The sequence below is a fragment of the Phaenicophaeus curvirostris genome, chromosome 5, assembly GCF_032191515.1.
Source record: "Phaenicophaeus curvirostris isolate KB17595 chromosome 5, BPBGC_Pcur_1.0, whole genome shotgun sequence".
Lineage (NCBI taxonomy): Eukaryota > Metazoa > Chordata > Aves > Cuculiformes > Cuculidae > Phaenicophaeus > Phaenicophaeus curvirostris.
The window spans coordinates 35,242,820-35,256,972 of NC_091396.1; the positions used below are offsets into that span (position 1 = coordinate 35,242,820).

General features: G+C 32.5%; 1 protein-coding gene across 1 annotated transcript in view; it reads right to left on the reverse strand.

The window, feature by feature from the left end:
- RYR3 (ryanodine receptor 3) overlaps positions 1 to 14,153 on the reverse strand; it is a 218,562-nt gene that overhangs the window by 26,745 nt on the left and 177,664 nt on the right. Inside the window, exons 71-85 of the mRNA XM_069858332.1 lie at positions 13,347 to 13,517; positions 12,823 to 12,882; positions 11,633 to 11,764; positions 10,719 to 10,831; positions 6,806 to 6,902; positions 5,133 to 5,242; positions 4,259 to 4,310; positions 3,494 to 3,544; positions 3,128 to 3,227; positions 2,716 to 2,795; positions 2,382 to 2,458; positions 1,699 to 1,772; positions 1,444 to 1,461; positions 891 to 971; positions 407 to 495 (exon numbers count right to left, since the gene is read on the reverse strand). Coding sequence (XP_069714433.1) covers positions 407 to 495; positions 891 to 971; positions 1,444 to 1,461; positions 1,699 to 1,772; positions 2,382 to 2,458; positions 2,716 to 2,795; positions 3,128 to 3,227; positions 3,494 to 3,544; positions 4,259 to 4,310; positions 5,133 to 5,242; positions 6,806 to 6,902; positions 10,719 to 10,831; positions 11,633 to 11,764; positions 12,823 to 12,882; positions 13,347 to 13,517 — 1,305 coding nt within the window. The remainder of the gene's footprint in view (positions 1 to 406; positions 496 to 890; positions 972 to 1,443; positions 1,462 to 1,698; positions 1,773 to 2,381; positions 2,459 to 2,715; positions 2,796 to 3,127; positions 3,228 to 3,493; positions 3,545 to 4,258; positions 4,311 to 5,132; positions 5,243 to 6,805; positions 6,903 to 10,718; positions 10,832 to 11,632; positions 11,765 to 12,822; positions 12,883 to 13,346; positions 13,518 to 14,153) is intronic.

Genomic DNA, 14,153 nt, shown 5'->3' on the forward strand with positions numbered 1-14,153 from the left:
AGAAAAGAAAAACAATGTTATATTTTCTACTTTTGGATTCTGTATGCAGTATGTAGTGCCTGCATTTGTATCATCAAAGATTGAATGAGGAGCAGATGAGATTTAGCTTCTCCTGTGTCAATCTGTTTCAGGTGACAATAACTTTTTCCCTTTTTATCTAACTATGCTCCCTGCAGAAATGAACAATGAAATAAAATAGCAAACATTTGGTTTCAAACAGAATTCTGAAAGATTTGTCATCCTATTTTGAAAGGAAAATAAGAGATTAAATAAATTGAATCAGAAGTATTAATTTGAGATGTCCCAGAAGAGAGGATTTTCAGATTTGATTACACTAAAATGTGGATTTATAAAAATGGAGGAAAGGCAAATATGTTGTACTCAATTTTCTTTTCTTTTTCCTCACCTGAAGACGCAAAAGATAGTCAACTGTACTAATGATAATATTCACTGTTGTGGTGTTGCCCATCTGAGTCCGTAGGTAATTTTGAAAATCTGAAATAAGAAGTGAGTTGTGCTTGGTTATTATACATAGGAATAATAAAATACAGGGATATTTTCATGGAGAAATGGAGAATACACACTTTTAAAATACCTTGTTGGGTACAGATGCTTATGTGGTGGAAAATGAACTATGGTAGCTCACAATGTAAACACAAATGAAGTACTGTTATCTACATGACTTGCAGTAGGCTTTACTGTTAACAATTGGCATAAAACCTGAAATTACTTAAAAATTCAAATTGAATGTTATGATTCAAATTGTTGGTGTGCTGATTTCCCTCAGAAAACTAAATTATTTAGGGGAAAAGCAACATTAGACTCAGTTCTATTCAGCTTTATTTAAGAACAGACTCATCACACATGTTGTCCCAAATTAATTCACTTACCATTGTTATGCCCTTCACAGAGCAGCTGTAAAAATCTAAAGAGATCGCGAGTAAATTCATCATGCTGCAACACTTTTTCACCTTTAAAATATATAAATACAATGATTATGTGACAACAGTTATGATTAAATATGCAGAACACATAATCTTACAACAGCCTTTAAAACTGGGATTCTAAATAAAAACCAGTATTATAAAAGCATTAAAGCAATTTAAGAAACAAACTTATAACAATGAAAAGAAACACTGAGACAGAAAAAGCAAAGCTGAAATATTTAGCACTCCAATGCATCCATAGTTAAAAAAAAATACAAAGAAAGCAAGAGGATATATATCTAATAAGTAAATGGTTAGTCATAACTAAAATCATGCCTTAAAAATGAAGGGCAATTCTTTAATAAGCTTCAAACTGTTTATTTAAGCTGAACACACAACCTGATGCAGACCATAAATCTAAATCTGAAGGTATTTGGGAAGATGCAATTAAAGGTTTATCTGTATTTGCAACACATTTTTGCAACAATAGTATCGAAAACTGTAAACCCAAACATACCACGCTCACGAACGATGACTGTGGATCAAAGAAAAATAACAGAATACAAGATAAGAATACTGGAAATCATAATGTTTCCTTAAAAATCATTACTAAAGATTTTGTAAATATAAAGCTTATTCAGAACTCAAAGTCTAGAACTACTTACAGTAAGTTTATCAACATAAATCTCAAGCCACTGTAAATAAGTCTAGTTAAAGAAGGAAATGCAAATAAACTTTTATGCATGACTGGAATTAATTGCATTCTACTTACGAGTTCCTTCTTCAGTAACCATTCCCAGGCCTTCGGCTTTATTTTGTCTCTCAAACGCGTTCAAGTCAAGAACGCTTATATTGCAAAAAACAAACAAACAAACAGAAACCAGGAAATATTACTGTAACACATAAAGTAAAATTATTTCCTTCTAGAAAATCTCTAGAGGTGTTCGACAACTAGTCTTGACCCACTACGACGTGCACTGCCTCGTATTTAATTTTATATGACTGTTAAATAAAAGAACATAGGGTGAAAGTAAGGGTCCAGTGTCCATTTCTGAAAATGAAATGAGTCTTAGGTCATGTTTCATGACTTAGCTAATTTCACTACCAGTAACATCATTCATGGTACTATGTATAAATGAAAAGTGAAAAAGGAACGTGACACATTACTCTTTATATTGACCACCCAGACAGCAAATTTCACAAGTAAAGGAACCATTTCTGCATCTCCAAACTAAGCCTTCAAAGGCATACACAGTCTTTGGGGTTTTTTTCTCCTTTGAAAGAATGCTCTAAAAGATATACATACTATTGCTCTGATTGACAATCCACCCAGAATTCACACAAGAGTTCTACAATCTGTGACTCCTGTAATTCAAATCTAACAAATCCACATGCACTGAGCAATAAAGCACCAATAAGTGAATAAAACTGTCATAAGGCGATTTATGCTTTTACCTGCAGGACTGCATCAAGCCAGAGAGACTTTGAAAAAATCCAGCATCCTTTTTCTCCTTCAGGTAGTCTAGCATTTTCTATAGGGTATACATTTTGGGGAAAGAAAAAATCTATATTAAAACTATATGAATTTACAGCTTCCTGAATTACCATTGGAAATGAAAATTACTGTCAAGCTATAATATCATTATTGTACCAAAAATACTCTGATATTTCTTTACTATTTAGCTTACAATCAAATGCATTAAAATAAAAACATGGCAGAGCACTAAAATTGTCAAAAATACTTGCCTCCTTATACAAACCAGACTCACAGTAGTTAAAAAAGCATTACCTGTTGAACTATGGTATTCCCACCATTTAGAATAGCAATACCAAGCTTTAGTGTTTCAACAACCATGGGTCCCGGATGACCTGTCAAGTATTAATAGTCATTAATACTTCCAATTATAAGCTATCCAATTAGAAAAGCAATCTGGAAATTTTACTTAGCATAGTTGTAATTAAATCATAGAATCAAAGAATCATAGAATAACCAGGTTGGAAGAGACCCACCGGATCATCGAGTCCAACCATTCCTATCAAACACTAACCATTCCTATCAAACACTAACATTTATTTTGCTTCATTATATAGCGTATACACATTGTATAAGATGTACACATCATAGGTGTAACAATATAATGCACTATATATATGCCTAGCATATATATCATGTATACTTTTAATATTTCACAGGGCATTACCTTTGCTTGCACTAATCATCTGAAGGACCATCTCAGCAGCTCCGCGATCATGCAAGCGAGCTTGCTGATACAGAGTTCTCTGTTTTTCCATTTCTTTCTCCTGGGTTTGGGAACAAAAGTGAAAACAGAATACAGACTGGAACTGATTCAGGAAAATAGGAAGATGAGAAATGTGAAGTCATTTAAGGCCATCTGCCTTCATAATCCATAGACTGATGTATTAAAAATCTTCAGAACATACCACCTTTCTTTCATATGAACAACCTAATAAACCAACTCTATACACACTCTGTTATTCATTCTACCAGAGATATTTAACATACTTATGCATTAGATGATGAGAAAGATATTTTTTTAAACTCTCACCTCAAATGTCTTTTCTTTTTCTTCTTCTTCCTCTTCTTCTTCTTGGCAGCTCTTTTTATGTTAGAAAGAGAAAAACACAAGATGGTGTTTATTATGAAATATAATATTATTTTTTATTATAGAATTTCTACAAAAATGACCAAAGAATTTATTTCAAGAAATTGCAGTTTTTTCATGCAAAAGGCATTAAGAAAATTTTAAACCCCTGTAATCATAAATATTTGTGCTCATCCACACTAAGAAACTGATATTGCCTAATTTATGAGTACTTCAGGATATTCATCCAGCTAAAGATACACCCTGTAACTGCAGGCCATGTTCTTGTGTCACATTTCTATTTAGATTCATGATATTTATCTTCATAATCAAATTCTCCTCATACGTGTCAGCTGTAATTAATATGTTGTAAAAACTAATCATCAACTTATTTTTGACAGACTTCAAATATTAACTTCAAAACAATTACCCAAAGAATAAAGATAACTAACACTGTTAGGACTGCTCATGAGTTAATCTTGAACAAAACAAAGGGCTGACTGATATCAGCAGAATTGTACCTACCGGAGTTATATAGTATTATTTCAATGTAGGGAATTTCTCATTATATATATAATTCTGATCAGCATTTGCTTTATTAAAAATGTAGAAATCACTACTATCAAGCAGTCCATGTAAGAAACAGAAGAAAAATGTTTAAAAAGTGCCTAAAATTAATGGGAAGTACCTGAGTGGAGTGAGAGATGGAACTTGAAATGATATATTTACCTTTGCCATCATGGCAGAATAGGCAATATATAAAGGATCATCTTCTAGTTTGCTACAAAGAGTAAAAAATATTTAAAATTATTTTATGATGTGGTAATAAAAAGATGTCATATTTCCACTAATATGTAAATATTTTTCTTAAAGGGCATTTTATTGACATGGATACATATGTCTGCTTGAAATGTTATTTCACTTGAAAATCATACTACAAATGTATTTTCTTATCTCCAAACACATCTCTGTAAGTTTTTAATTAAAAAATTTAGAAGTTTATTTAGACATCCAACTTAATCATGTTGGATAAGTAATCGCAGATGTAGGAAAGTATTATGGAGATATGCAGAATAATTGTAACTGTCAGATGGTAATATTATTTTAGTCATACAGAAAAAAGTTCATGAAGCATTGGAGTAACCTACTTATACAAAATATAGTCTGATTTCAAAACAGACACTGGCACTGAAACAGATTCATGCTAATCACCAGTGCAACATTTTCTGACATACTGAATAAAACGTTAACGTATGCTAACAAGAAGAACACATATCTCTTACCAGCAGAGACCAGGGAAGGGTACTGTGAATGGACCAGCAGTCCCTGTAGACTTTATGTTTCTACAAGAATTCATGCTGAGTTATTTCTGTATTGGGTATTTACCAAGCTTTTAAGATGGCAAAAATAGTCAATATTGTCTCAATACATAAAGTTTGTACTGAGTTTAAATGCATAAAATCTCTAATGTAAAAGGAGAGGCAAAAAAGTATTCACTATACACAATAACAAACTGTGATTGTGCTAAATCAGTGTAATGTTATCAGAAAGTCAATTACTACATGTTTTTACTCAATGTGCTTTTAAACATAGATCTTTTTACCTTTTCTCTGTGAGAGCACTGCGACTAAAATAGAGGATAATCTGATGAAGTGGATCAGGCTGTTTTTTCTCACTCTCTTCCTCTTCCTCTTCATCTTTTTTTGGAGGTGTCTGTCTCAAGATTTATATCAGAATATACAAATTAAGCTTCAAGGGTAAGAAAAAACTGAGTAATTAAGCTTAGTACAGGATTTCAGAAATTGTATTCTGTTGTATTAATTTCCAGCATTCATCTTTCTCAACATGTTACAGGATAACCTGCAATGTTATGTGCCTGTATCACTCAGGAGTTAGAATATCTGATTGTTACTCATATTTGATAGTAACATTAAAACTTCCTCATTTGCAAGGTACTGACAATGAGACTGAAAACCCTAGGGAAGACTTATTTAGCAGAAATTATGTGTTTCCAGTGGACATGAATTGAAAGAAAATCCTATCTCAATTATTTATCAGAAGAATCATTGGCAAATGGAAGTATTTTTAATACTATCCTCAGATACATCCTTTTCAGACTACTATTTGTGACAATACTGTCTTGTATATTTTCTAGGTAACCTTGATTCAACAAATGTAAGGACTGCTGTTACAGTCAACTTCAAACACTTCTGGTCAGTTTGAAAGATAACATAGTCAGAACTTGCAAAAGAACAATGTATCGCCTTTACTTTGTGTAAAGTACCTACTTTACACAAACCCTACTTCATAGGGTTTGTAATTATTGTAGAAGTATCGTAATTATAGTAATAATTGTAATTACAGAAGTTCAATTTACTTCTCCAGTAATTCTATAAGAATTGTAATCCCTATTCTGATTAATGGTCTCATTCCTTTATTTAGAAAAAAAGCAACAAAGTCAAAAAAAGCAACAAAGTCAACAAAAGACTGAGTCTGTATCATTGTCCAGAGCATGAGAAGAATATATTAGCTGTTATTCTCAAAAATCATACAACATTCTATACCTTCTATGTGGGCCTTTAATAAGCTCAACATGGCTGCTTTTGCTGACACTGAAGCATCATCTGATACAGCTTCATGTGATCCATGAAGCTATGAAGATAGGCCCCTTGGAAGTATTTTAGTCAAACAAAATACAGAGAGGGAAGAGAAAAAGCAGGAGGCTTTCCGAATCTACGTTCAGTAACAAAATGTTTACCGATCACTTTTATCAAGTACACAAGTAAACTAAATTTTTGCTGTATATGGCTGCATATATTTACTACTCCTTATGATGTAGCAACGAGAAAACAGCAAAATTAATTTGTATCAAAGCTGAAAATGTTAAAATTAAATATTATGCACCAACAAAAATTTTAAAAAGGGGAAAGGGTCAAGCTTTAAAAAATCAGTAAATAAAATATAGGAACATAGGAATTACCATAATGACAAAAACAGTCTGACAGTTCATCTTATCCACTTCTCTTCCCAAGAATTAGTATCATATAGTTTGTCTGAAGGCATGAATCACTTTAGTGCACCTTAGTGTGCATCACAGGACGAATGTCTTTTTGACCACAGCAGAAAATTACCTTATGCCCCGAAGCATAAGGATTAATATTTTATAAGTTTATGGATATGCATTCATTACGGAAATTAAATATAGATTATAATAGCTACATACAATATAAACTGAAGTGGGCACTGAAAAATATGCCCAATTATGTCAGTACTTACAGCCAAATCCTGAACTAGTTTCTCCTCAAATGAATATTCCTCTGTTTCTATCCAATAGTTCTGATAGCCATGGAGGAAGAGGTTAATAGAACGGTGCCTGGGGGGGTTGTGAAAGTGAGATCAAGAGGGGTAAAGGAACATATTTAAACAGCTCAGGTGGTTAATGATTAGTAAGGATACATATTTGTACAATTCTGATCCTCTGATTGGTCAGTGAAACAAAATGCAAAACATAACTAACAGTGACAAATCTGCACGTACTTTTGAACATTCTTACTATTTTTCTAATACACATATATATTACTTTTTGTTTAGAAGGCTTTGGGAGTGCTAAGATACATTACATGTGAAACTACGGGACTGGAATCTAAATGCAAGCATGGGAAAAACACAGACTTGAACAGACTGAGAATGAGTGGGCATGATTTACACCTATGAGATGTAAATCTAGTTTACTAGGTTTAGGACATTGAGACAGCAGAAGTTGGCCACCAACACCAAAATAATTATCAAGTGCTTTCCAACATATTATCTACAGACTATCATTGCCTTCTTCACATACAGAAGGTTAACCTCCGCTTGCTTTCTTTCAGCTCCAAATCAAGGCAGTATTAATGGGTCCTCAAAAAAGCTGGACAAGTAATACACAAAATCTGCTCTAGAAAATAACCGATTTTAGAAGACCCTGAGCCATATTAATTACTGCCATACGGTATTCATCAATAAATTTCTGCAGAAAATGCAGCTCATGGCAATATAACTTTACATAACAATGGCTAAACCATTACTTTTTGAGGGAAATTTTGTTTTGAGGTGCAATACATGAGGTTACAAAAGTTGTTCTACACAACCTTTTCATTTATTTTTATCCCACATGACTAACAAAAGTTATTCAAATTGGATCTATATACTATGCATTGTTTAAATACATTAGGCACATGAATTATTATTTTATAATGGAATAGCTCTTGAGCCATCCTTCTATGTTCTCCTCCTGGCACAGGTGCCATTTCATTATTAAATTTCAAAAACTGACCAATCAGAATCCCCTCTGAAAATTGTACAAATTCATGTTTTATGATAACATCAAATTATGGCTGGGAAGGAATAAGATTGCACATAAGGAAGAGGCTCTCCACAAGTTACATTACCGTTAACTTGAGTATAAGCCTGTCATACTGAGTTTTTTCATGTACTTTTTCCAGCCAAACACGTTGAAAGGTGCTCAGGAAGAAATTGCTAATTTTGTGTCTGAAGAAAAGCATACAGGTTTTCATTGAAGAAAGGCACAAGTTAAATTCAATAAAGTAGTCAGAAAGAATGTATTGTAAACTGTGTATAAAAAATTGCCATGTACAACTTCGCTGTATTCATGTGCAAATACAGATGACAAACAATAAGACAATTTTTTTTACAAATTAATTTTCTTAAAACATCAAACATAAATACATATATCTCAGAGAAAACACATGTTACATAAGACACTTTATCACAGAACATTTAGACACGAAGAATTAGTATTTCCTAACATAATTGAAGGTTTTTTCCTTGAAAAAGAAAAATATTTTAAAATACAACTATTTCTCTTGTATCTCTAGGCTCTTCTCAGAAGAAGGGAGTACTTGGAATATGTACCATAGAAGTTAAAGTTAACAAGCAATTGCACATCAATAGCCATTTCAATATCTGAAATATCTTACTGGAATTCCTGAAAACTGATACACATAAAAATGTATATTGAAGAAAACTACATTAAATATGATATTAACATTAAATTATATTGAAAGCCATCTAAATCTCCTGAAAATTTTCAAAAGACAGAGCTCATAGTTCACTGAAGATATTAATGTTTTCAAGGATAAATTAAAGGATACCACCATAATGTTTGCTTACTGCCCTTTATGTTAATTGATTCTAGTATGAAATGTAGAACTAACACTCCCAAGATAAATCTACAACTAAAATAAGGAAAAGGAGAGCTGTGTTTGAAACTCTGGTTCAAAGAGATTTACATACCTCCTAGAATCAATCATATTCCACTTGAAATAATCTCCCGAGGGTTCAGATATGTCTTAACAACACAACCAATTTAAGTGATGGAGTTAGTTATAGGTGCATAACACTCTGATAGCTTTATTTTCCTGTCAGAATCCTATGATTTATGCAGAAAAAACATGTGGCTATCAACTAATGAATTTTAAAACTTTGTTCTGCACCTACCAATTGAGTAATATACCTAGAAGTCACTGCTGATTGCAATGGGAAGAAGAGGGATTATCGTTGGACTAGATGACCTTTAAAGGTCTCTTCCAACTCAATCCATTCTATGATTTTATTATTCTAAGTCCAAAGGCTCTTCAGTCTTGCCTGTTTTGAAGCGTATAAAACTATTATAGCCAATTAATTTGTATGTGAGTCCATTTTTAGAATCTCTAAGATGACATAACTGGTGATCTGCCTCACATTCATATTTAAAATAGGAGTCAACTCCACTACAAAATCTAACATGAGGTTTGAAAAAATGAACTTCAGTCTTTTTTACACAGAAACGTTTTAATGAAAATTACTAATAATGTAAATGTTCTCCTTCAATAAGTATTACCCCATATTTTATTGAAACTTAAAATAAAAATACAGATTTATAACCCCATTTTTGCCCTTAGCTAATTGCCCCAGGTTCAAAAATAATAATATAAAAGCATTTTTTTTAAAAGCAAAAATAAGACAAACCATTTTAATCATCGGGGTGCTCATATATATTCCAAGCTTTTAAAGACTATAATCCATAATAAAGCTGTTAAAAAACCACTCATAAAAATATTATACTGAAACAGATGCTCTTCATATCCCCTCTTGTTTTTCCAAATATACTTCTTGAAATGAAATGGTTGATACTAGCTAGTTTGTTTTCCTATTGTACTTAAACCTTTTCATGTCTCTGGTTCTTTAAGGATTGCCTAGCAGTAGTGTGGCAACTTTGAGAAGTTATTATAGTCTAGAACTGCTACTTTTTGTAATGGAAGGATGTGTGCTTTTTACAGTATAACTTTTTATTTGTCTTGTGCAAATCTAATATTCTTCCAGTATGTTAGTGGCATAGCTACAGACCTTTAGCCAATATCAAACATGTGTATTTGCTTTAATAAAAGCATTTAAAAATGCAATGTATCTCCTCCATTAAATGCTTTGCAAACAATCTTTGAACAAAAATATTAAAGATGAAAGGTGAAAAGGAGCAGAAGAAGGTGAGAAGCAAACATAATTAAAAATGTGCTTAGGCTGTATCTGAATAAAAAGCAGATTTGTTGAAAAGAAAGACGGTAGAGGAAATTTCCCCAATGCTGCATGACCTTAATATTCTCTTTAAAGCAGTAGATAGGTCCAGGCACAGGATGCACTTTATCTCAGGCCCTGTGGTATGTACATCCAACTGGAGTAACAAGCAGAGCAACACAGAAGTCTAAAATGTCATTCTGCACTGCTCTGCTCCAATAGCTGCTTTAATGCATATAACATTCTGATGTAGTAGCTAAAGATTGGCTTATACAAGCTACAGTGTGTGAAGCATTCATGCAAATATAAAAACACAGGAGAATAAAGAGTAAAAAAAGCAACCAATCAGAGGCAAAAAAGGGACAGAAACGGCAGCACCTTAACAATTTTCACAGATAACTTGAGGAACTATAAAGAGTAACAGCTGACAAAAGTTAAGTATTTTTGTTTTGAAGCACTATGGTCTTTTCCTCCTCTAGTTATTTGTTGCTACTGTGAGGAATTAGTTGATAACTATACAACTCTTTTTTTTTCTCATAAACAAGGTTACATAGGCCTGACAATCAAGAAATTTGAAGATATATACTTGCACTCATAAATGTAAACAAAAGTTACAAAAAAAAATCTTTAAGCCATTTACCTTGGCAGATTGTATAACGGTGCCATTCTGAAACATGCAACAACAGCCCTTTTACGTTGTTTTGACAGGAGTTTGTGCCACACAGCTTTCTTTGATCTCAGTGGTTGTTCAACCTATGGGAAAATATCTTTAATTACATACAGTGGAAACTCTTCAATTCAAAATTTTCTTTTTAGTTAGTGCTTAATGTAGTTCGCAAATAAGAAAATGTTACAAATGTTCCCCATCATCTGGAAAAAAATGTTCTTTGGGGGTTTTATTTTTTTTGTTTTGTTTTGTTTTCAAATTAGTAAGAAAAAATACTGAGGGCCTTATATATAATACCTCTAATTTTCTACAGAAAAGATCAAGATGCCAGAGAATTTCATGTGTGATTCTCCTTGTTATATTCCAAAATGGCTATTTTATCTCTTTCTAACTATGCGTATTTAATTGTTTATGTGAATGAATTTCTGTGCTATATCACTTGTGAATGAAATGTATTAACTTTATGTAGAAAGTGTACAAATGCTTTTTGTATTTAAATTGTATCATTTGAATGAGCAGGTAATTGATTCAAAAGTTACTACTGCATCCTCTGGTGCTGAAATAGGAGATAGGCTAAAACCAGTATGTTAAAAATAACTACATGTGCCAACACCTTCCTTAGTTTTCAGATACTGAATGGTGATGATTTGTATACCATACTTTTGCAACTGTTTACAAAGCTTTGCAGAGGCAAATACATCCTGAGTTTTCTCTGAAGGTGCAACAGATTACACTGTGAATGTCTATATGTGTACGTGTGCACGCACAAAAATAATTTTTATCTGGAAACTTTAATAATGACACTCATTGAAGTCAAGTCAATCTCTACGAGGAAAAAAAGTTATGCTACTTTAAAACAAACACAGTATAGACATTTAAATTTTTACCTGTTCCAGATGATACAGAGCGGCTGATATCCTCTGCACACGTTCCACATTTCTCTCAGGGTCAGCAGGTTCATCACTCTTCAAAATATCTTTGTACAGATTTAACTGCCATTTCACAGCTGGATCATCAGACTAAAAACCAACATAGTTTGTACGTAAGCTGCTGAATAAAGACACTGAATTCGAATATCACTCTCATAGCATACTAAAGAATGTTACAGATACTCTCACTTCATCTGTCACCTTTTAGTCAAAATGAACATCCTGTATTATGTTGGTTAACTGAACTCAATTCTTAAGCAAGGTTCTGTATTTTTATTTCATTAAATAAAGTATCCTGGGACTTCTGTATCTCATTTGACTGCATTAAAAATAAGGAACGACATTTAGTACTAAGACTGAGCTTAAGCCCTTCCAGTACCAACAGCAGAAAGCTGCTTTACAGAATCTTTAAAAGACAGATGGAATTTCAGTAGGTGAAGAGTTACAGCAGAAGGCTTTGGGTTTTTCACAGGAAAGAAATAGAAAAAAAACCATTAAGATTACTTAGTGGCTCCAATTTAAATTTATGTAAGAACAAATTTATAGGAATCAGATAGTCATCTCCCATGACAGATAAATGAGCCACTCATATTAAAAGACTATAAGCAATTATCTAAATAATTTATTATTTACACAATTATTAGGACTCCAGTTTAGTCTCAACTTTGACAATGGATTCAACGTATAAATAGTCAGAACGTAAATGTGCTTGTAGAACTCTTAAGAGTTAAAAGACACAAGCTTTTCTTATTTTACAATAGTTACTTTAAAATGCGTATCTTCTTAGAAATACTATTTAATCATTAGTGCAAGTTAATTTCAAGAAGAGAAGCTGAAATCCTCTACTTGCAATTTTATTTTCTTCTTGGATTGAACTGATTCTAAGCAATTATAGTTTTAAAGCTACCGATGTGTTACTCTTCACACTTGTCCCATTCAATAGGACTTCCTGAAACCTGAAAATACAAGCCAAACCTACAAATAAACTAATTATTTTCATGAAGAAGTTATAAACAAAAATATTAAAATGGTAATTTTTCTAATAGCTTTTCAAATTATATTTATTTTTTTCCCCAATAAAAAAAACAACTGTGCCTTCTCTGTTTTAAAAGTGCACAATATCTCTAAGACAGATGTTTCCATATTACCTTTTCCTGCAAATGTAAGTTGTTGCGTAAATGTTCTTTGACTTCATCATCCGTGTCCTTCTGTAGAAAGGCAGAGTATTGTCCACTTCAGATTATGATTCATCTCATAAGAACATGTACAACATAGAGCAGCTATTATTTTAATATTGAAACTTAACCTCTTTTGTTTTGAAAGTATGCAAGTTACTGGAAAGGCATCAAAGGTTTTGTTTAATTCTGATGATGAAGCAAGGATTAAGCTCTGAAGAGAATTAAAGCTATCTAACAGTATTTCCATATTTGGTTCAAATGAATCTGCATATGTAAAATAGCACATTGTATACAACTACAAAATGACATAGAAATGATGGCAGCTGCCTATACAGGCCACTTTTTTCTTGAGAAAGCACAATTAGCAACTATATTTGCTTATGGTACATTGATAAATTTAATTATATTGACTACTTATATATCTGTGCCTTGAAGTTCAGTTTATGAAGTTCTGCTTATTTTGCATTGAAAACTATTACAAAGTACGCACTTACATGGCTGTATCTAGTCTTAGCCAAAGAGATGAGCTCTTGATCTCCAGGAGTACACATATTCAGACCAATAGGAAGCATCTTTTTAAGTGCAGCTACAATCAAGGATGTTTGTATGGAGTACAAATCCCCCCTGCGCTTTGATTTTTTTCTCTCTTGATCTTGTCCTCCAGACTATAATAAAAAACGAGAAAATTCAATTACTGTAGTTCTCTGATCACACAATTACCCAACACGCTTTTCCCCTAATGGTCCAAGGAAACTATGTTCCTGATGTAATATAATTAATTAAAACTGCTTCATTAGAAGAAGGGTCTACAGTCTTGAGTGGGAAATGTAAAGGAATACTTTTGGTGTGTGCCAATTAGAAACTGAAATAACATTAATAGTTTATTAGCAGTGACAAACTTTTGTGTACATTCATACATATGAAATGAACTATATTTTCTGGATCTTAACTCTCAAATCAGAAACAAGCCTAAAATTAAAAGCTGAGACAGTCTCAGTGGACACTACCAGTTCCTGAAGTTACAGAGATAAATTCAGGACGTTTACATTTTTGTTAGAAACTCACATACATATAGCTATCCAAGGTCTGAATGAATTAATATTGTCTGATTTGTCTCAACTGAAAAATACCAGTATCTAAAAGTCTTTGATTCAATGCAATAAAAAGCCAATTAACCAGTGTCTCGAGGGAAAGCACTGTCCTTTGTCTTTGGCTGATAAAAGTAACTCTGTGATGAAAAATTAAGTCTTTTACATCTTTGGAAATCATTATAATAGGAAAAGGAAAACAAAAGTGACAGA